Source organism: Sitophilus oryzae, unplaced genomic scaffold (genome assembly GCF_002938485.1).
Source record: "Sitophilus oryzae breed Bouriz unplaced genomic scaffold, Soryzae_2.0 scaffold_377_pilon_pilon, whole genome shotgun sequence".
In the NCBI taxonomy this organism is placed as follows: Eukaryota; Metazoa; Arthropoda; class Insecta; order Coleoptera; family Curculionidae; genus Sitophilus; species Sitophilus oryzae.
In genome coordinates this window covers 53,943-76,020 of record NW_022146948.1, presented here as the reverse complement: position 1 = coordinate 76,020, position 22,078 = coordinate 53,943, and the positions used below count along the sequence as shown (strand labels likewise).

At 29.2% G+C, this 22,078-nt stretch overlaps 1 protein-coding gene across 1 annotated transcript in view; it reads right to left on the bottom strand.

The window, feature by feature from the left end:
• LOC115885209 (calcium/calmodulin-dependent protein kinase type II alpha chain-like) overlaps positions 1–18,801 on the bottom strand; it is a 137,909-nt gene extending 119,108 nt beyond the window's left edge. The window contains exons 1-3 of the mRNA XM_030904037.1: positions 18,726–18,801; positions 13,871–13,925; positions 4,134–4,272 (exon numbers count right to left, since the gene is read on the bottom strand). Of these exons, the coding sequence (XP_030759897.1) occupies positions 4,134–4,272; positions 13,871–13,925; positions 18,726–18,801 (270 nt within the window). The remainder of the gene's footprint in view (positions 1–4,133; positions 4,273–13,870; positions 13,926–18,725) is intronic.
• Between the last annotated feature and the right edge of the window lie 3,277 nt (positions 18,802–22,078).

Sequence of the window (22,078 nt, the reverse complement as noted above, 5' to 3'; positions counted from 1 at the left end):
TAGAATCTTGGCATAATTAACTAGAATCTTGGAAAATTTGATATTCTCGAACCTTGTTTCTAAATATTCTAAATTTTTTGATTTTCTTGGGATTTAGGTTCGGGAAAAACGCTGATTAAGTTTTCATTTGGTTTTTCATTATTTTTATTTGGTTTAAAAAAAAGTTTCGGCTAACATTATAGCCTTCATCAGTGTTGTGTCATATGAGAAAAAATAGTGTCGAATATAATCCAAAAAATTACATATAATATATTCACACCACATAATGTTTACTGCGTACTCCATAGTCAATGTAGATAGTTTTACTGTTAAGAATAATAATTCTAAAAAATATGTGGTCATCTTTTGATAAGTTTATATTAGTTTATTAATTGCAGTAAACATTATGTGGTGTGAATATTTTATATGTAATTTTTTGGATTATATTCGACACTATTTTTTTCATATGACACTACACTGATGAAGGCTATAGTTAGCCAAAACGTTTTTTTTAAACCAAATAAAAATAATGAAAACCCAAATGAAAACTTAAATCAGACCTAAAAATTACAAGAAAATCAAAAATTTTAGAATAATTTTACATATAAAATGCCAGCGATCTTCATTTCATAGCCATCGCTGACGCCTTTTTTTAGATGATATTGTATTATTTGTAAATATAATTTTTCGAACATTGATACTTGCAAAATATACATATAAATTTTGTGAATGCAAATAATAATACATCACTATTAGTAGATATTGAATGTTTTTTTGTTAAATTAGATCGATTTTCAAACCCCAAAATTTAAAATATATTTACATTTTACCCAGTATCTTATGTAATACATTATTTGTATATTTATAAAACATTTGCTGCATTTATATGGTTCATAGTTTATTTGCCAAAGTATTTATTACTATAAATAGGTATATATGCTGTAGTTATTAACTGTATATTATGTATATTTCATGTAAATTACATCATTTTTAAAATACAAACCAAAAATCTGAGGAATAATTATGTTTTCCATGTATTCTACAACATATTTATTAATCCGTAGTATCTAGCGTGACGTCATAAATCTCGCCCCAAGGCTGTTCTATTAGAGACGGCATTGGTTAGACTAAAGCTGTAAGCCTGGTAGGTTAAGAAATAATTATATCGTAAAATTGCGGTAAACAGGCAGTTCTAAAAAGTTTTCTAAAATATACAGGAAAATTTAAACAAGAATGCACGATTTTCTACATCTTTTTTTGCGAAAAAAACTCATAGACGTATTCCTGGGGCCGAAATATATCACCCTTAAAAGTATTTGCACTTATTTAAGACTCACACTGTATAAGCGTTTTCAGGAAACGCTCGCCGCGTTATTAATTGAAACGTAATGCATGTAGGTCTACAAAAACTTTACGGTGCAGATATCGATTTAGAGGAAGACTCGTTTGCGAGAGCGAGGATCTGCAGTACGATCAGTCAGATACAAATAGTGAGACAGAGTAGTAAATATATGATATCTGTTATGGAAATAATAAAAAAATATATTTATAATATAATCGTATACATGATTTATCTACATATACTTAAATGGATGAGGCGGGAAGCGTTCCCTGAAAGCGCTAGAGTAATATCGCGCTTTTGATAAATAACTGCAGCTGATTTAGCCATGATCTTTTTGTTTGCCCTTTTCCATACGGCTTTTACAATAAATAACTATGATATTCCACCAATCGGCATGCATGTATGCCATAATGTTTTTCATTCTTCAAATTTAATTTTTTAATAATTTTTAAAATTCCATACCTCTTTCGCGTTGTCTGTCGGCATTTTAGCGACTAGAAAAATGTAGAAATAAATTCTTAATAATAAATAAAAGTTATTTTCGCAATTACAACTCGTAACATTTTTAGTGTCAAAATTTCACACTTTCGTTTGGCCGCCCCCGTTTTAAGCCCCGGGATCGCGCTGGCTGACATGACTATTTAATAATGGCTACACAAAAGGATACTTGACACAAATAATTACCCATGTAACGATGATAAGGATTTTTATGTAGCCAGCTCTTAGACTATTACTACGGCTCCAACGTCGTAAGTCCTAACGCTTTAACTACGCGGCCACCGAGGACTTGAAAGATTCTATGTAAAATTCTTACTTAAAAGATAATGTTTAGTAAAAGTACTTTTTTATTTATAAACATTTATTTAATTCTGTTTTTAGTATTTGTTCTTATAGCGGCAACATAGATACATTATCTGTAAAAATGTCAACTGTCTAGCTATAACGGTTCATAAGATAGACCTTTGTGACTGACGGACGGACGGGTAGCGAAGTCTTAGTAACAGGGTTCCCGTTTTTACCCTTTGAGTTAGGTTAGGTTTGGTTTTTTCTTTGTTCTTTGTGTTTTTTCCTCTTGCTTCAGACGATGGGATGGATATACTTCCCGAAATGTTAAGCATTTATTTTGTCCGTTAGGCAAATTTGTTTATTAGTAAATCACTGTTGACAATTTAGTCTCCGTTGGATTAATGCAGTAGTGTTTACAAAAAATAACTATTTTATTTTGTATATTTTCTTGCAGTGGCGAAATACCCATAGTACTTTTTTGAAAATTACTTTTAATACAGAGTGTTTCAAAACAAATTGAATGCGAAAATTTTAAAGAGCGATTTCTTCTTAAAAGAAATAAGGACAAATGGTTATATAGACATTGAGACAACTCTCAACCAGATAAGGTATATTGCAATACAGGGTGTCCCATTTTGGTTTAAATTATACGGTATATCCGTTATTAGTGAAGAGTTGCTGCGGTTTACACAAACCAGTACTACTTTTTTGACAAATGGAAGTTTCCGTAAACAAAATTTTCAAAACCCTCTTCGTTTCTGGGCTATAGAGTCCTTTTGAAAATTTTGCAATTTGGTACACCTCCCATATCTCAGTTATTCTCAAAGGAATCAAGAAGGTAAAAACTCATTCTTGTAGAACATTTTCGTAGAATACAGTGATGTAGTCTATTTTTCTAGGAAAAAAATATTTTTAAATGAACTACCGTTATGTTTTCTCAAATAGAACACCCTGTATATTTATAAATCATATGATGAAAAATATATAACACTATATATTTGTTTCAAGCAATGTGTAGCTAAATTATTTGACTTTTTAGAAATATCCTTCTAAATTAAAAATGGATGTTGCCATCTATCAATTATTATACGAGGGAAAACAAAATTTTGATATTTTGGTGAAAGTTCAAAACACCCTGTGGAGTATGTTAACAAAGCAAGGCATTTAAGAATCATTTTATCATCTAGGTGTCTCTTTTCTCAATAATTTGTTTTTCGATTCATCTCAATAGCTTTTTTTGGTAATATTCGCTTTTGAAGAAGACACTAACATTTTTTCGTATTTTTTACATTAAAACCATGCATTTGGTCCTAGTCAACAGACCTATCTTATTCAAAAACGAATATCTCCAGTAAAAATAAAGCTGTTGAGAGGAATCAAAAACAAACTATCGGGAAAAAACGTAATGATAATAAATTTTAAATTCCTTGTATTGTTAACATATTCCACAGGCTGTTTCAAACTTTCACCAAAATATCGCCATTTTATTTTCCCTCGTATAACTGACAGACGGAAATTTTGAATTTTAACCATTATTAATTTAGAAAAAAAAGTCAAATAATTTAGCTACCAATTGCTAAAAAAATTATCAAAATCGGCCAGCTAGAAAAAAATATATTACAAACTTAAAAATACATGAAAATTTTAAGAGTGTATAACCAATTGAGTTTGATCAGAACAAAGAATAATATCTATCATGTATTATAATATGATTGCGGAAAATCTTACATATGGAAAAGAAAATACCACTACACAGATTAGATTTAAGCATTATACTAACAAAATAAAATGCGATATCTCAAAATCACGGATGGCACCAAATCAACTCCAAAACACCGTAGGATCGAAAACTAAGCGACCATGACGATCGATTTCTAAGCGACCATTTTTTTTGGGTCGTACAGTACTTTTCTGTTTGTAAGTTAAATAAGTCTTTTTCAATTTATCGTCTTAATTTTTTTAATGAACATGATTCTATGAGTAAAGTTGATAAACTTTAGTTTACAGAATAAAAAAATATATTTACCTTGAGATCTCTATGTACAACACCATTCTGATGACAATGATTTACAGATTCTAAAATTTGTTGTATACAGTGCGAAGCGTCAGCTTCTGAGTAAAATTCTCTGGCTACAATATCTTCAAACAATTCACCTCCAGTCACCCTATAAATAAAAAAAAACGATGTTTACAAATAATTTCGAACTTAATTATATTATACTTTGTATAACCTTCACCACCAGTCGTTGACCGTTCAGACAAACTATATGAATAACAATATTAAAATATATAAACAAAATAAAAGCGCGGTAACTTCTTAAACATATAAAACTTTGCATAGCTTACCGTAGATTTCAAGCATATCAGAATCTGTATTTTTACATATTTAATAAGTATACAGGGTGAGTTTCCTACGAAGTTCTCTATGGGTATCTCGGAAAGTATTGGAGATAGAGAATCGGTTAAATAGGGAAAGAATTGAAGTTTTGTGGGGTCATATATGCGCCTTTCGGATTTTTGAAAAAGTTCATGGCTTACTACATATTTCGAAAAAAAAAACAAATTTTGGCTTTTTTTAAAATTGTCCCTAATTCCATTATAATCTATTTTAGACAAAAAGTTTTCAGATAAAAGTTGTAGATAATCATATCCCTAATGAGTTTGTGGTCTCCGATTTTTTCTGAAGCCTGCCATTTTTGACATATGACACAAACATATATTTTTTTTAAATGGAAACCATAGTTGGCCATGACTTCATAAAAAGCGCAATTTTTTAAGCTTTTCAGCGATATAAGCTATAATATGTTTTTTTCAAAAAATTACTGAGTTATAGCCAATACTTATCTTTCTTGGCTAATTTCACTTAGCCATGGAAACAAGTTCAATTGTCGTTGCTTTCAGAAATGAGAAACTGTCACATCCAAACTTTGTAAATTAAAATAAACAAACATTGTAAATATGAATTTTTCAAATGAAGAAAAGCGTGTAGGATTGTTCAACTTTTCTTGGCAGTTTCGAGGATACGTTGACCGGTGAACGTTACTTACGTTTTTTAGAGAACAGTTTTCAAGACATGTTAGAAAAGTTAAATTTAGATACTCGCGCATTAATAGAGTGGTTCCAATATGACTTCATTATGACACCCGCAATAAAAGAAATATTAAAAATTATTTATATCATAATTATGTAGACTCAGGAATAGAAAGAGGTGGACCAGTTTCATGGGCCTCCTCAATCACCTGACCTATTCATTTTAATTTTTATGCGGTATGGTTACAACAAGGTTTACAAAAGAATTTATGAATTAAGAGAGGCACTTGAAAAGGTGGTACAGGAGAAGTTAAATTAAGTCGAATGGTCGTTCTGTGAGAATAGCTAGAAATTCAGTTTTAATAATTGTAAATATGCATTTTTCAAATGAAAAAAAGCGTGTAGGATTGTTCAACTTTTCTTGGCAGTTTCGAGGATACGTTGATCGGCATTTATGTACTCAAAACAATGGCGGATTTTCTAAAATAACTATGTAGTATGTAGTGATATTTTTTTAAGCTTTAGTTTGTGGGAATGTAAATTGTAAAGAGCCATTTAATAATATATTTTGTCTTTTTATAACGTTTATAACGTTAATAACTACAACTTTTGATTTTTAACTAGCGCCCTCGGTATTTTTTTACTTTATTCGATAGATAATGACATTCTGAATAGAATGACATATCATATGTCAACTTTTGACATTTTCGCTTAATAAAAAATTGTATTTTAAAATTCAATCTAGGCTGCCAAGGCTATGTTAAAAACATTTTCAATTTCATTTTCACAATTCTTCCACAAGGAGCCTTGGAAAAATAGATTCGATCATCTAATATTTTTAGTGTCTTGTCCTGGCCAGTTAGAAAATGTTCTAATCGTATTTTTAATCATATCTCAATTTTTTCAAATGAAACGAGGGTGGTGAACTCTTTAGCATATTTAGAAAAAACATTTTTTTACGAATAATTTGATACCACACACTTGGTATTTCAAGTCAAATTTTCGTTACAAACCGCTAGTTTTAATTTCAAATAAACCATATGCGAAAATGTCAAAAGTTGACATATGATATGTCATTCTATTCAGAGTGACATTTTCTATCGTATAAAGTAAAAAAAGACTGGGGGTGCCATTTAAAAATCAAAAGTTGTATTGAATACGTCAACCAATCCTAATTTATGTCATATACTAACATACCAAATCTCGTTTTTTAACTAAAAAAAATAAAAAAGTTATAGGGGTGAGCCACGTTTGAGACGCACCCGGTATACCTATCCTAAAAATCAATTACCTTAATACCGTATGATCGAATAAAAACGCCGTCCAGTTGGCTTAGAAATGACGATCGATGATATTTCCCATATAAATTTACATATTTTATCCTTTATTTTATTTCATAGCCATCGCTGACGCCGTTTTATTCGATAATACGGCACCTTTGTTCAAATAACACCATGCATGACAATGTTAATATGACATTAAATAATATTGATGTCACTAATTTAAAAAATGAGCGATTCGGAAAGTATTCCCTCTGACATTGAAGACGAGGCATTCAGAGCCATTTCTGGATTGCTTCCAGCAAGATCGAAACAGGAGTATGAATACACATATTCTAAGTATGAAAAATGGTGCACCGAAAAAAAGTACACAACTATGTAAATGAAAAGGTACTCAACATATTTTTCCAATTTAGTGCAAAATAAATGTTTTTTAAAATATTTTTTTCTCTTTGGTGGTCATCTAAACAAGGAGTGCATAAAAATGCATGAGTTAAGAAGCTCTTAACTCACTCAAAATGCGCGAGTTAAGAGCTTCTTAACTCACTGACGTAGATAAAAAATATTTATCACATTTTTATGTTTCAGTTAAATGTCATCGATGTTCAGGCAGCCATTCTAGATCAAGAAGTTAAAGACGGCTGGGCAATGACAATCGTTGATAATTTTAACGAGGTCAATCTCTAGACGTCATTAACCAAAAAATAACATAAAACTTGTCAAAAATTAACATTAATTAAAATGGATAGTTAGGATAGAACGTTTACAGCTCCAAAAATCTATTTCCAAAAAATATTTTTTTTCTCGAATTTTAAACTACACCATTTAAAAATCATTTGTGACTCAATATAAAAATAAATTACAGTCTTCTTAAGGCCAACCGGCAGTTATTAAGCCATTAAAAAATAAAAAAAAGTACGGGCCAAGCAAATGACAGCTAGTGCTTGACCTTGCCAAAATTATCATCGATTATCATTCCTCAGCCGTCTCTGACGCCATTTTTTCATCGTATGGTAGTTATAGAGCCAATCCCAAATATAGCGACATAAATAAAAATACGTAGAGCGTCACGAAATTCATAAAAGCGAGCTTATTGTGTTCTTAAAAAAATATCGACAACGTTTTTATCACTCTGAAATGTAAATTGAGGATAAATAAATGGTAATTTAAATATTATTCTTTGGAGCCCTCGGTTTTTTTCCTTAATGAATTTTAAACCATGCAGATACAGTGTTCTCATTTTAATAATAATAATAGTAATAAGTTGATGTTTTTTATATTTTATACAGGATCCGGCAATAGTGCGTCGGGCATCTGTAGCACCTAGAATAAAAAAACTAGAGAATTTTGTTTGCAAACCTAAAGTATATACGAGAATGTATTTCAAGAAAATATTTTAACTTCTGTAGGGTGGCGCAAAAAAGTGTCAGTGGATCGGGATAATTTTTTTAAAATGGAACACCACATAATGCATTTTTAGCTTCATTCCAGATCACTTTACATAATCCTAAGATATGAGTAAATATGTTTCGATAGTTTTAGAGATATTAATAAATAAATAAAAAATATTTTTTCAGCCTTTTTTATTTTATTAAAAATACAAGAAATGTCCTGAAATCAAAACTATATTAGGTATTTACTTTAGATGGTCTATATCTACTTTGCTATAAATATCGTAATTGTAAATTATACAGGGTGTTCAAAATTCTATGCCAAACTTTCTAAAATATAAAATAATGTTTCTTATTTTTTTTAAACGAAATACCCTGTATATTATTTTTTTCTTAGAAGGTGAGAAGAGTTAAAAAATGAATAATTTTTGTATTTAAAGTATTTCAAAATTTTTAATGGTGTCGCAGATACACGCAGTATTATCTTATATGGCTTTTTCAACGGTAAAATACGAGAGAAAAATTATTGGGTGGCTTTGATAAAAATTTACCATGGAAAATGCCATATAAAATATAAAACCGCGAGTATCTGCTAAACTGTTAAAAATTTTGAAATACTCTAAATACAAAAAATGTTCATTTTTTAATTCTCCATCTATTGAAATAATAAAAAAAGGAAGAAAAATTGTTTTATATTTTAGAAATTTTGGCGTAGAATTTTGAACATCCTATGTGATTTACTATTATCGTATTTATAGCAAAGTAAGTATAGACCATCTAAAGCAAATACCTAATATAGTTTTGATCTCAGGACATTTATTGTATTTTTAATATTTTTTTTAAGAAAGGCTGAAAAATATATTTTTTATATTTATTGCATACTTTTATTTATTGCATACATTTTTATTTATTATACAGCCGCCTTTGAGGCTGTTTTTTTCTATCGTGTTATTATTTTTAGAATTTTTTTTGATTAAATTTTGTCTTTTGAGTTATCAAAAAATATATTTAAACAATGTAATAAAGACATAATGCTGCATTTTTTTAAATTATTAAGTTCATTATAATCCAATTTATAATAATAATCATAATATAATGTAATCTTTATGATCATATTAGTTTTTAGTTTGATGGCAGATACGTATTAATTAATTTAAGAAATCATCTATTATAGATGATTTCTATAACAATGTTATTTTACTATTTAAAAATAAATTATACTAAAAACTATTTAAAAACCCTATCTTAAATCCAGATAATATAATATAATTTTAAAAAATAATTGGCAACGTAAACCTGGAAATAAATCTACACTGAGAGCTTAAGTAAATTATCAATTAATTTTTAATCATTTAGGCAAATGCATATCAACGGCTATAAAGATTAAAGTGAAGCATCAAATCCGTTTAAGTATGTTTACTGAGGAAGTCGATAAAGATTTTAACATTATGAAGTAGTTTCTAAATTTAACTTATCAATCGATACTGAGTATAGCGTTCGCTTAAATCGAGAAATGTAAAGGACCTTGCTATTCGTACATCACACATTTCACAATATATATCACTCTGATACACATATTCTTGCATCGAATTAGAATGGATGGTACTAAAGTAATAAACGAAAATTCTTACATTACAAGATTTTTAATAGTTTTTCGATAGTGCCAAGAAGGAGACAATATATCTGTAACACGATAGACATTATCGTATTATTTATTACTCTGTGGCGCATCCAAGATTTTAAATTAAATAATTTTTAGTACAAAACGTAATAATTAAAACATGTAGGTAAAATTTAATAAGTATCTTGACATAAAGTGACATAATGACATAAAAACAATGAATACATGGCGTCATAGATCATAATGCTCTGTAGTTTAACCATAATATAAATATAAATGTATATTATAGTTATGTTTACGTATTTGCTATCCTAAGAAGTATACTAGTCATAAAATAAGAAATACACTATTAAAATGTCTAAAATGTGTTACGGTTCTGTAAGTTTTGGTTTCTGACTTGCTGATGTAATAATAAAGTTTTTTATACCAGTGAAATCTCAGTATTAAATTATACGCTTAAAGTCTTAATATTTAGGTATTAGTTAAGTGAAAATGTAATGATATATTAATATAAATCATTATACTTCAAAATCATTGTAAAATGTGCCTTGTGCAACGGATATACAAAATCGCGATGTACTTCTTTTTCTTGGTATTTTGCGTCATTAGCCATATTATAATTTATAATCCTGGATTCCTTAAGGCCTTAACTATCTGGAGGGTTCAATCTCCAAGTTGCTAGACTTTGTGAAAATCATGGGACTGAAGAATGTAACCGAAGGATCAGAAGAGGACCACAATAGATCTTGAAGAATCTAATCTAATGTAATACTTAATTAGGTATTATAAATAAATATTTTAAATGTAAAAGAGGTTCTTTTCAGTAAGTTGTGCCTTCTAAGTAAATAAAGCATAAAATACATAGAGTTAAAATTATTATAGTTTTATGTCTGTTATACAGGGTGTTTCAAAAACATGTGCCATTTCTCGTGGGGAGATTCCTCTCGTAAAAATAAGATTTGTTTTTCATATAACATAGGTCAGATTCTGTTTTTTTTTTCTTTGTACCTGTAGGGGTTTAAAGTCTTATTGTGCACACACAATTTTACTAAAAAGAGGAAAAAAAGTCAGTCAAGCACATGTTTTCCAATGATATAAATATACCAGTGATAACCCGTCCCTGGTAAATATGTCGACACTTTTTGAGTTTTTGTCTCACAATTTCATTCGAATCGTTAAAAGGCACTAAGAAAAAATAATAAATCTAACAAAAATCAAAACTTTAACCCCCTAGCTACGAAAAAAGCAGAATCGAGCCTATGTTCATATGAAAAATAAACCTTATTTTTACGAGACGAATCTCCCCATGAGAATTTATAATTTAAATTTAAAACTTTGCTTCAGTTTATAATTTTTTAATTAAATTTAATAACAATTCATCTTAATTATTATTACATTACTTATTATTATTTTTAGCTATTCTATAATATACAATATCATTTTGTATATAAAAAAAACTTAAATAAAATGTTAAAACAAAACAAATTCTACCCTGGTAAAAAGGTATTAGGCGTTATAGCTGCCGACGTTCTCCAGGTTTTAAATGTAAACAATCTAAATTATTTCTAACAATAGCTATAAACTGTTAATTACTTGAAGAATCTGCAATATAACATAGACCCTACAGACCTCTTGCCACCGTTTCATTAGACATTAGTAGAGTTTTCTTTTCATGTAAATGGTTACTGGATTATAATAAAATGCAACAATACTATTTTATTGCATATTTATTCCAGAAAAGTTACGAGGCAATTTTCTTTCATCTCGTTTTATTAGCTAATAAAATTCATAAGTATATAAAACACTATAGCACCACTAAAAGTGCGACCTATAAAACTAAAGCTGTTTCCGCTTCAATTCAGGTATTGGCAAGGTAAAATATCTTTTTAATGACTTGTGTTTGTATCTTCTTTATTTTATGTTACCTAAAAATGTGTCTAAGAATACAATATCGCACAAAACTGTAACCATTTCGGTGTGCGAATAAATAAAACTGTTAAGGATAAACAGTTTAATGTGACACAGATGAAGTAGGACTCATAGGAGATTTTTTATTTATTGCTTTAGTAATTTGATTTTTGTTTTGAAATTTGAGTTTTTTTTAAAATGACAAAAAAAATTAGCCTGTTGCTATCGGGTATCGGGTAAATTGGCCATTTAAAGCAATAAATGTCTAAAAATAAGTCTGATTAAATATTAAAAAAACTATATATAAAAAGTTTCTTTTTTAATTTTTCACAAATAAATATCAGGATAAGAAAAAAGTCGTAATATTTATCACAGTAGCAGCCATAGAAGCAATAGAAGCAAAAATAACAGAGTAGTTTCTAAAAGAAAGTCATATACAGGGTGGTCCTAACTGTATTCCGGAAACTTTGGCAGCATATTCTGCAGATAAAAATATGTGAAAAAATTCGTATAAATGTATGTCTTAAAATGCTTAGTTTCAGAGATACAGGGTGTAGAAATTTCTGAAGTAACGTCAATATTTGAATGAAAATTAGTGTCTGGAAGTTTTTTGACATGAGAAATTTGATTTTGAGGTCAATATGACTCCTACTTGTAGAGGGCGCTACCTACATATCGTTTAACTGGTTTGAAAAGTAATAACTTTTCGTCTAAACCTACTTAGGCCTAACCTAACCTAACCTAACCTAACCGTACCTATATAAAACTACTGAGTAATAAAATATACATTTGCGACACGTAAAAAGGTATCTAAAATGTAAAAATAGCTACGAGTAATGGTTCTCGAGATATTTGGAATCAAAATTATCAATACCTGTCATCATTGACATATATTAAACATGTTGACTAAATAGTTTTATTAGACTAAAATCATACATTAGAAATGTTTTTGTGCCAAAAGTTCAGAAACTGTTTTATCATCATTTTTTTTGAAGAAAAATTTATGATTAATTCAAAAAACTAAAGTTCCCAAATTTATCATTTTAGTCAAATAACTATCTACTCAACATATGTTTATTTTTTATCAATAATGACATGTTCCCATTCTAAATATCTTGAGAGCGGTAGCTCATAGCGATTTTTATAAAGAGACAAATTTTACGTAAAAAAATACAAAAATGTATATTTTTTTACTCAGTAGTTTTATACAGATACGGACGAAAAGTTATTACTCTTCAAAACAGTTTAAGCACATGTAGGTGGCGGCCCCTACAAGTAGGAGTCATATTGACACCAAAATCGAATTTCTCATGTCAAAAAACTCCCACAAACCAATTTTCATCCAAATATTGATGTTACTTCATAAATTATTTGAAAAAAATTCAAATGAAAATGAAACTTCTACACCCTGTATCTCCGAAACTAAGCATTTTAGGACCTACATTTATACCAACTTTTTACTTATTTTTATCCCCAAAATATGCTGCCGAAGTTTCCGGAATACAGTTCGGACCACCCTGTATATCTAGTTAAATATTTTAAGTAAAATTCTCTTTAAAAAATCGGCTTGAGTAATGGAAACTATCAATAACTCTCCCATTTATAAAGGTGGTATCATTACTATACAAATTTTTCTCCTGTAATTACTAAACTTAAGTTTATATTTTCTTTAAAAATAACGCCCGCTGCAGTAGTAAGTTAGTTAAATATTTTTATATAATACTTTCTTCTTAATTTTATCGAACAAACAAATTTATAAGTAGGCAATGCGATATTTTGACAAATACGTAATTATTTAAATGCTTTTTATAACTAATATAAAATTGGAAATTTAATTTTACTGACAGCTTATATACACAAAATATTATTTAGTTTTTAGTCACTTAAGTAATCACGTTACAAAAGCTATAAAAATTATAGTGAAGCATCAAATTTGTTTCCTGAAAGTCGATGATAATTTTAAAACTATAAAGTAGTTTATAAATTTACATTATCAATCGATACTAAGTATAGCGTTAGCTTAAATCGAAAGATAAAAGATAAATTTAAATATTCGTATAACATATCATAATTTATCATTTTATGATAAACATTTTCTTGCAATTAAAATTTAATTTGATACGCTATTGCATGTTTTTAAATATGAAAGTCTTGTTCTTAGTTTTAATTTTTTTTAAGATAGTTTGTATATTTTTTTTAAAGCGTGAAATAATATAATATCGTTGAAACTTTCGGACTTCCATTGCCTTTATTTATTTTTGCTTACACAATGTTTTAACTAGAAGTAACTGACCGCTATCAAGTGTTCCCCACGTTATCAAGAAGTCCCCAGTTAAGTTGATAACGGTCAGTGATACTTCTGACCGAAACGTTGTGTAAGCAAAAATAAATAAAAACAATTGAAGTCCAAAATTCTTTTAGTTTCAATACTGAATCATTCTCTACCACATTCGATATAACATAGTATACACATGTTACCAGTATGCGATTAAAATACACAATTAAGTAAAGACAATTTTAAATGTATACTTACAAATCAAAAACTAAGTAATGGAAATTTTCCTCTTGTATACTATCGTGTAACCTCACTGAAAACAAAGAAAAATAAATATTAGTACATGAATATTTTTTATATGAATTCAACATGCAATAATTTAAAAAAAAATGTTACATGTGATATATTGCGTTAAAAGTGACACTAAATAGTATAAAGCATTACGATAAAATAATAATAATAAAAAATATATACATTTTTCACAACTTCTGTTAAATCTTATTTTTTAATTAATATTTGTTAAAAATAAGTGAATATATGGAATAATTACACAAAGTTTGATCTCGTAATTTCTACCTGCTTACAGCAGGAAATTCGGAGTTTTATTAAAACTTTTGCGAAAATTTGTGAGGTCTTAAATAACTCTCTCTCTAAAGTAAACATAATTAAACCGAAATATTAGTCCTTTCTATCAAATATTTACATGAATTTATAAGAATTTAGACAAATAATATCAGAATTAACAAAGTCAAATATTCCAAAATGTATATCGTAAATACGCATACACAAAATTAATTGTAAACAAATATTTTCACTCAAATTAATTTTATATATGTATATTTGGATGTAAACATGTTTACTATGCTGCTTTAGCTAATTTCATACTTCTAAAATATTTTATATTATGTGGTATAATTTTTGCCGTACGATGTGGTGTACAAAATTCAACAAAATGTGTTATAAAAATATATATTATAAAACTAAGAATGTGTACGATCTTAAAGTATGATAACCAAGCAGGCTTTGACTTTGACATATAAAAATTTTTTAATATTAACATCCTGTAAGAATCTTTATATGTCATTAAAACATACATAATTCTGAAATAAAATCCTTTATAGGAAAATTAAACTATTATCTGAAACGCATTCTGTAACTAAAACTAATTAGTGAGGTTAGCTTTGAGAATATAATACGGTATGATCGAAAAAAAACGGCGTTAAAAACGATTAAGAAATGACAATCGATAAAAATTTTAGCGAGGTCACTCATGAGACGTCATTTATTAAAAATTGACATAAACTTGTCAAAAATTGACACTAATTATAGAAAGATGAAAAAATTATATAACCTTTCCAAACACACCACGTTTCCAAAAAATATTATTTTCTTGATCTCTTAATAATGCCAACCTGTAGTTAGCGCCATTAAAAAACAAGAGTACGGGTCAAGAAAATGACGTCTAGGGATTGACCTCATCAAAAATAATCATCGTTTGTCATTCCCCAGCCGTCTTTGACGCCACTTTTTTTTGATCGTATGATACTTATAACAATCAAAAGAGGTAAAAACATGTGCATTTTGTACATAAAAACAAAACTTCTTTAGTTTATAAATTGTTATTTAACGAAAGTTACTATTTATTATATTTATGTGTAAAAGACATTGTTTTGGAATCATGAAGAAAATCTAATTTATTAATTGTAATACAAAAGTAGACTAAAATAGATATTCATATAATAAAAGTTATATTGCGCTCCCCTTCGTAAATGGGTTGTCTCAGCAATTACAAGGGTTACACAAAAAGTAGTATAATATAACAATTTGTCAGAAGGCACATAACTTGTTATCTAATAATTTCTCCAAACTAAAATCTGTAACACCCTTAAACAAACGAAGCAATGTTATATATGAAATTCCATGTTCGAACTGCGCCCAAGTTTACATAGGACAAACTTCTCAATGGTTAGAAAATAGACTGAAAGGGCACAAGTATGATAAAAAAATTTATCCGCCCCCACAAATCATGTGTTAACAGAAAACCATACATTTTATTTTAATAAAACTAAAATTTTAAAAACAGAAAATCACCAAAAAAGAATTTTATGAAATGGTGGAGATACAAAAAAACAAAAACGCGGTAAATGATAAAAAGGGCCTAAAAAATCTAAGCAAAATATATCTGTCGATCCTCTAACGCACTATAAGCAGTAGACATCATGTCCAGTTTTTCACAATTTTAATTCTGTAGGAATCTACGTTCAAGATAAGACCTTTTATTTTGAAATTTTATCATTTATATGTCAAATTAAAGCTTTTTTTCTGTGTATGATGTTATAAGGGTTTGAAAAATTTGCCGCAGATAGGGGTTGCCACGGTTCAAAGTCGTTTCTAATACTTTATACGAGCCCGGCAACACTGCGTCGGGCATCTGTACATCCTACAATAAAAACCTCAGGAATTTTGTCTGAGTGCCAATCTAAAGTATGTGTTAGGATGTATTTTATGAAACTATTTGAATTCCTACAGGGTAGCTGAAAAAAGTGTGAGTTGATCGGGATGATTTTTTTATAACATATCAGTCTGTAAGTAAGTCAAACGCCTACAGACTATCATAATGTAAGATGATTTATCAAATGAAAAAAGTCTTACATTATATATCCTTACAAATGAGAACGAGTCATTTTATAAATTACTGTGGAAATGTAGAAAAAAACGATATTATATATTATATATACAGGTGCGCCACCCTATATACAGGGTGGCGCACCTCATTTGCCTCGGTTGATTATACGAAAACGGAAACATGAAGAAAGAAAATATTTTATGGGTATATGCGGGGAGACAATGTGCACAATTTAAAATTATTTTCAAATATAGTTGGGGTGTTTCAGAACTAAGATCCATACCAAAGTTATATTTTTTCTTATATAACACCCGGTATTTTATTTCATTTTTGGATTCCTGGGCTCAAAAAAGCACTTATTTTAAGGGTTAAATATGTTTAAAATCTTTGGTTTTTGAGATATTTAAAGTTATTTAAATTTGCATGCTACAATAGAATAGATTATTAACACCCTGTACATTACTATTCAGCATTAATCCTTATGCTGACTTTAAAGGTAAAGAAGTAAACTTTACTGAAAAATGGTAGTGCTTCCTTAAATTTATACAGGGCTATCAAGAGTTGCTGATCTGTTTTAAGGATATATTTTATATAAAAACTTCGATATTTCAAATGCAACACCCTGTATTTTTTTAAATAAATCGAAGCAGATTCAAATGCTCTTTCAAACTATATTAGGGTTTCCTTAACCTATCTAGCTGAGATTTTGCATAAAAAGCGATTTTTAAATAAAATTACAATCAAGATGGCTGGTATCGCTATGGCAGTGTGGTTTCTAAAAAACCTATTAGGCAGAAACACATGTCGTTGGAAGTGAAGAAAATGAATTTGCCATAATTGACTCTTTTATAGAAAATCCATATATCTACAAGTCATCGTAAAATAAATCAAAGAACTACTTCTTCGTTTTTCTTGATAGAATAATAAATATACATATTTAATAAATATTATTTATTAAACTATTGCAGGTAAATTAAATAAAAGTAAACTGGTAGAAATTTAAATAAGTCCATAAACCTTTAAACTCAGCATAAGAATTAATTCTGAAAAGTAATGTACAGGGTGTTAATAATCTGTTTTATTATAGCATGCAAATTTAAATATCTTTAAATATCTCAAAAACCAAAGACTTTAAAGATATTTAACCCTTACATACAATAAATGCCTTTTTTGAACCTAAGAATCCAAATATAAAATAAAATACTGGGTATTCCATAAGAAAAAATATAACTTTGGTATGGATCTTAGTTCTGAAAGATCCTGTATACTTCGAAATAATTTTAAATTGTTCACACTGCCTCCCCACATATAGCCATAAAATATTTTGTTTATACATCTTTCCGTTTTCGTATAATCAACTGAGGTAAATGGGGTGCGCCATCCTGTATTATTGCATTTTGGCTTCCTTTCTATATGTGTCAATCATTTCAAAAATATTAACAAATAAATAAAAAAGAAATATTTTCAGCCTTTTTAATAAAAATATATTAAAAATACACAAAAAAGAAATGTTCTGAAATCAAATACAATTTTTTTTTTAAATTTTGATTTTTGCATAAAGGCAACTGCTCCATGTGTCCAAATTATTTTCAGCATTACAGTGTTGCTGCTTCATACTAAAAGTGGTAACATCTTTGATATTTTAAATGGAACACCAGGTATAAAATTATATTTTTCGAAACTACTAATTTTTCTAACGTTACTTTGAATGTGGTAGACAATGATTCAGTATTAAAACTAAGAGTTTCGGACTTCCATTGTTTTTATTTGTTTTGCTTACACAACGTTTGGGTCAGCAGTATCACTGACCGTTATAAAGGGTTTACACTTGATAATTGTATATTATATAGATGGAACAGGTGCCTTTATGTAAAAATCCAAATTTTCAAAAAAACTAACGTACCATCGCATCGCCGTGAATCGCCCTATAATAACACTATTTTTAACAGTAAATACTCTATAGTAAATCAAGCGAAGTGTGAGTAGTAAATAATGAAATGTAAAATAAATCAACAACGGATATTTAGATATTAAGTGGAAATATTTACGAAGTTAAATTACATTTTTCATAATTATAATAATTCCAATTATATTAACTTATAATAGATTTTAACACTTAGCCTGTTTTAGAATACTGACTTAATAGAAAACGCTCCATCTTAATGAGGTCTGCTTTATAGTACGAATTACAATAGTTTCTATAAGCACTGCTTTTATTAAAGCCTCCACTTGCGTTGATGTCAGCCGTTAACGATGTCTTTGCTTCTAGTTCTAAGTTAGAAGTCACCAAGATCAAATACAGAGATTTATACAGATATATTAATATAAGAGAAGAATAGAAATATTATAAAAGGAGTTTTTAAATAAAGGTTTCGTTTTTTCCTATTGAAGTACGGAACCGCGTAAAAATCAATCAAATTAAATAAGAAAATACCAAAAATTTCAGAATTTGTTTAGAGCTAAAATTACGATTATAAAACTCCTTACGAAAGTAAAGTCTGTAAGTGATGTAAGTTTTACGGACGCCAAACGAAACGTCTTTTGTCGGTTGACAGATCACCATAATGATACTCAGCAGGATAAAATAACGAGGTCAAGCAAATATGTGTGAAAAAAACTGGCAAATATGTGTGGAAAAAACTCTGTGTGCCCGCTCACCAAGGGATAGAAAGCAATAAAAAAGCGAATGATCTTGTTAGAAAAGGAGCGAACACTTCACTAACTGGACCAGAACCGTTCTGTTCGCCAAGCGGAACCAACTAAAGGCGGAACTGAGGAACCTGGAATACTCCATCCGTAACCTGGAATGGGAGTCCTCGAACGGTTTAAGACACTGGAAAAAGTACCTCAGAACTTACGACCGAGAAAAATCAAAGATTTTCCTTGATTTAAGTAAAAACAATATTCGGATTGTTACGGGGTTTCTAACAGGACACTGTCTCCTCAACGGACACCTCAGTAGGCTGAGGAACAACGGCGAATGCAGATTCTGTGAGGAAAATGGAGAAACACCTGAACACCTTATCACTGAGTGTGCCGAAACGACGACCGTTCGTGCCATGAACTGAACTGGTACGGCCGATGTCAAGGATGGAGAGCTGGCCTGTGTGGATCTCCGTCTCAGATACTGGCTTTTGTTAACGTCCTGAGACTGTATGATGAGTTGTAAGTCGTTATAACTCATGAAAGGGGAACACACAATAAATCTGTAAGGTCGCGGTGATTAACTCCCTTCCTAAACATTCCAGATTCTACAAAAGAGACACAATAGATCTGTAAGGTCGCAGTGATTAATACCTCCCATACCAGAATACGTTCTACAAAGAGTATTCTAAAAATCAAAGTAAAATAATTCATTTAGAAAAATATTCACATGTCTATCTGTCGAGAAAATATATAGAATTACCCATCATTCTACAGTTCTTAAAAATATACTAACCTTTGTGCTCAAATCATTATCGCTGAAAAAAAGGAATTCTAAGGTTAGCGGAACAAAGACATTCCATTTATAATAAACCGAAAACGAATTGTCTAGTCTCAGCGTCTGGGACAGCAATCAAATAAAAATAACAAACAGTTTTTTCACCCCGAAAAGTTATTTGGATTTCTTCCCGGCCAAAATGGCTTGAGGGTAGGTCAAGAGTTCAAACACCCACAAGTCTATAAAATGAGGACATAAAAATAAAGACACTTGCTCCATAAACAGAAATTTTAATAGAAGAAAGGAAAATAGAAGACGGTAAGGTGATACAATGTATCAACTATTGTTTATTTTTCTTTAGTTCGTATACTGGGTGGTCCGAATTGTAATCTGGGAACTTCGGCAATATACTCTGCGGATAAAAATAATTAAAAAAGTTCGAAGTGAAAATGAAACTTCTACACACTGTATCTCCGAAACAGGCATTTTAAGACATAAATTTATAGGAATTTTTTGCTTATTTTTATCTGTAGAATATACTGCCGAAGTTTCCCGATTACATTTTGTATGAAAACTACAATTTTGCTATTAAAAGCATGTCTAGTTTTTGGTCTTAAGCAACATACCTATGAAATAGTGTTTATGGTTTTTCTAATGTCACTATTATTAAAAAAAAAAGTTATATTGTTTTTGTAAGGTGCCCGGTGGCATAGAGGTACAGGCTTTGTAATTATGTTATTACATTTATTGTGCATATTTTTGATATCTATGAGCCCTTTACCTCCTAGTGCTCTGGGTAGTATTGTTCTCTCAGTACATGATTTTGGGTGTGTTTTTTAGTGTTTACACCATACACATAAAATTAACCTTAAAAAGTTATATTATTATTGTTTATTGGCTCTTACATTAGCTACTGAACATGGTAGAGCTCAACTTCAGGACTTTGAACCATCTCTGTTAAAAGTAACTTCCAACAAATAACAATAATATGACTTTTTAATGACAGTGACATTATAAAAACAAAAGCTACGATTCCATAGGTATGTTGATGAGAAACAAAGGGCAAATCATGATCTAAATTCTATAATTGCTATAAATCGTTACCGTATTTTTACAAAAGCAAATATCTTCAATAAAAATAAAGCTAATGAGATAAGTCAAAAAACGAACTATCAAGAAAAGATGCCCCTTAATAATAAAGTGTTTTTTCAATACTTTATTTTGTAGAACCACTGAGTGTTTCAAACTTTTGCCCAAATAATATATTGTTTTTCATCGTGTAATATATGCATATCGTAAGACATATGGAAAATTTAATTCTTAATTTGAAAACTACTGAAAGTCATTTGAAAACTACTGAAAAGTCAAATGGGACTACTGAACAAACATATTAGACTTTAAAATACATGAAAACTTTCAAAGTGTCCATTATTCGTACCAGTTCTGTATATTAATCTCTAATAACACGATTTAATATATTCAAAACATAAAATGTAATTCTCAAAACATTTTATAAAGATGTATGGAAATGTTCTATAACATTTATATCATTTCTAAGCATAAAAAAATATATATCAAATAAATCCATATGATGTATGTCACTATAATACCGAAATATCTTTATGGGTAGAAAGGATATCGGCAGACGTTTTTTATACTAATTTTCCAATCTCCAGATATTCAAAGGAATATCTGCCATGTGGCACCGGTTCCAATAACATTTGAATTTTTATTGGATATTGAGAATTCGATTTTGATATATGTGTAATATTGATAGAGTTCAAAGTAGATAGGAAGCAAATAAGAAAAACATAATGCAGCTTAAATAAAAAATCGAAATATTTACTGTAAAGAAGTATTTTTTAAAATCTACTTAAAGTCAAAATAGATTTTTACACAGTACCATGGAGTACGTAAATTTAATATTCCAATTTACAATATAGCTATATAAATACAAAGAGCGATCAGCCATGATTCAAATAGTTGGCAATACTGTGTTAGTGATTGGTATAGATGTTAAAACAAAATATCGATCAAAAAATTAGCAAATTATGTCAACTCACTCACGTTATTGTTGCACGACCTGTGTTGTTTTCTCGAGGCTAAAATTGATATGTTTGGTGCAATTATCTTTAGACTATGAGTTATTATATTTATTATTTTTAGTTGATCTTTTGTTTGCTTAGAAGATATTACTTAGTCACACGGTCGAAAATTTTTAGTACATTCAACAAGGCCCTTATTGTCATACTGAATCACAAACATCGGCAAACATAAAAAAGTCTAGCAACACAATTCTTCCACTATAAAAAATTGTGAGATCCAAGAGTAAAGTATCCCAGAGTGTAAAATCAAGTCAGTATATTTTATTTAGTTTATCTTTAAGCACCTGTTCAACAATTTTGTTAGGCAAAGTGGT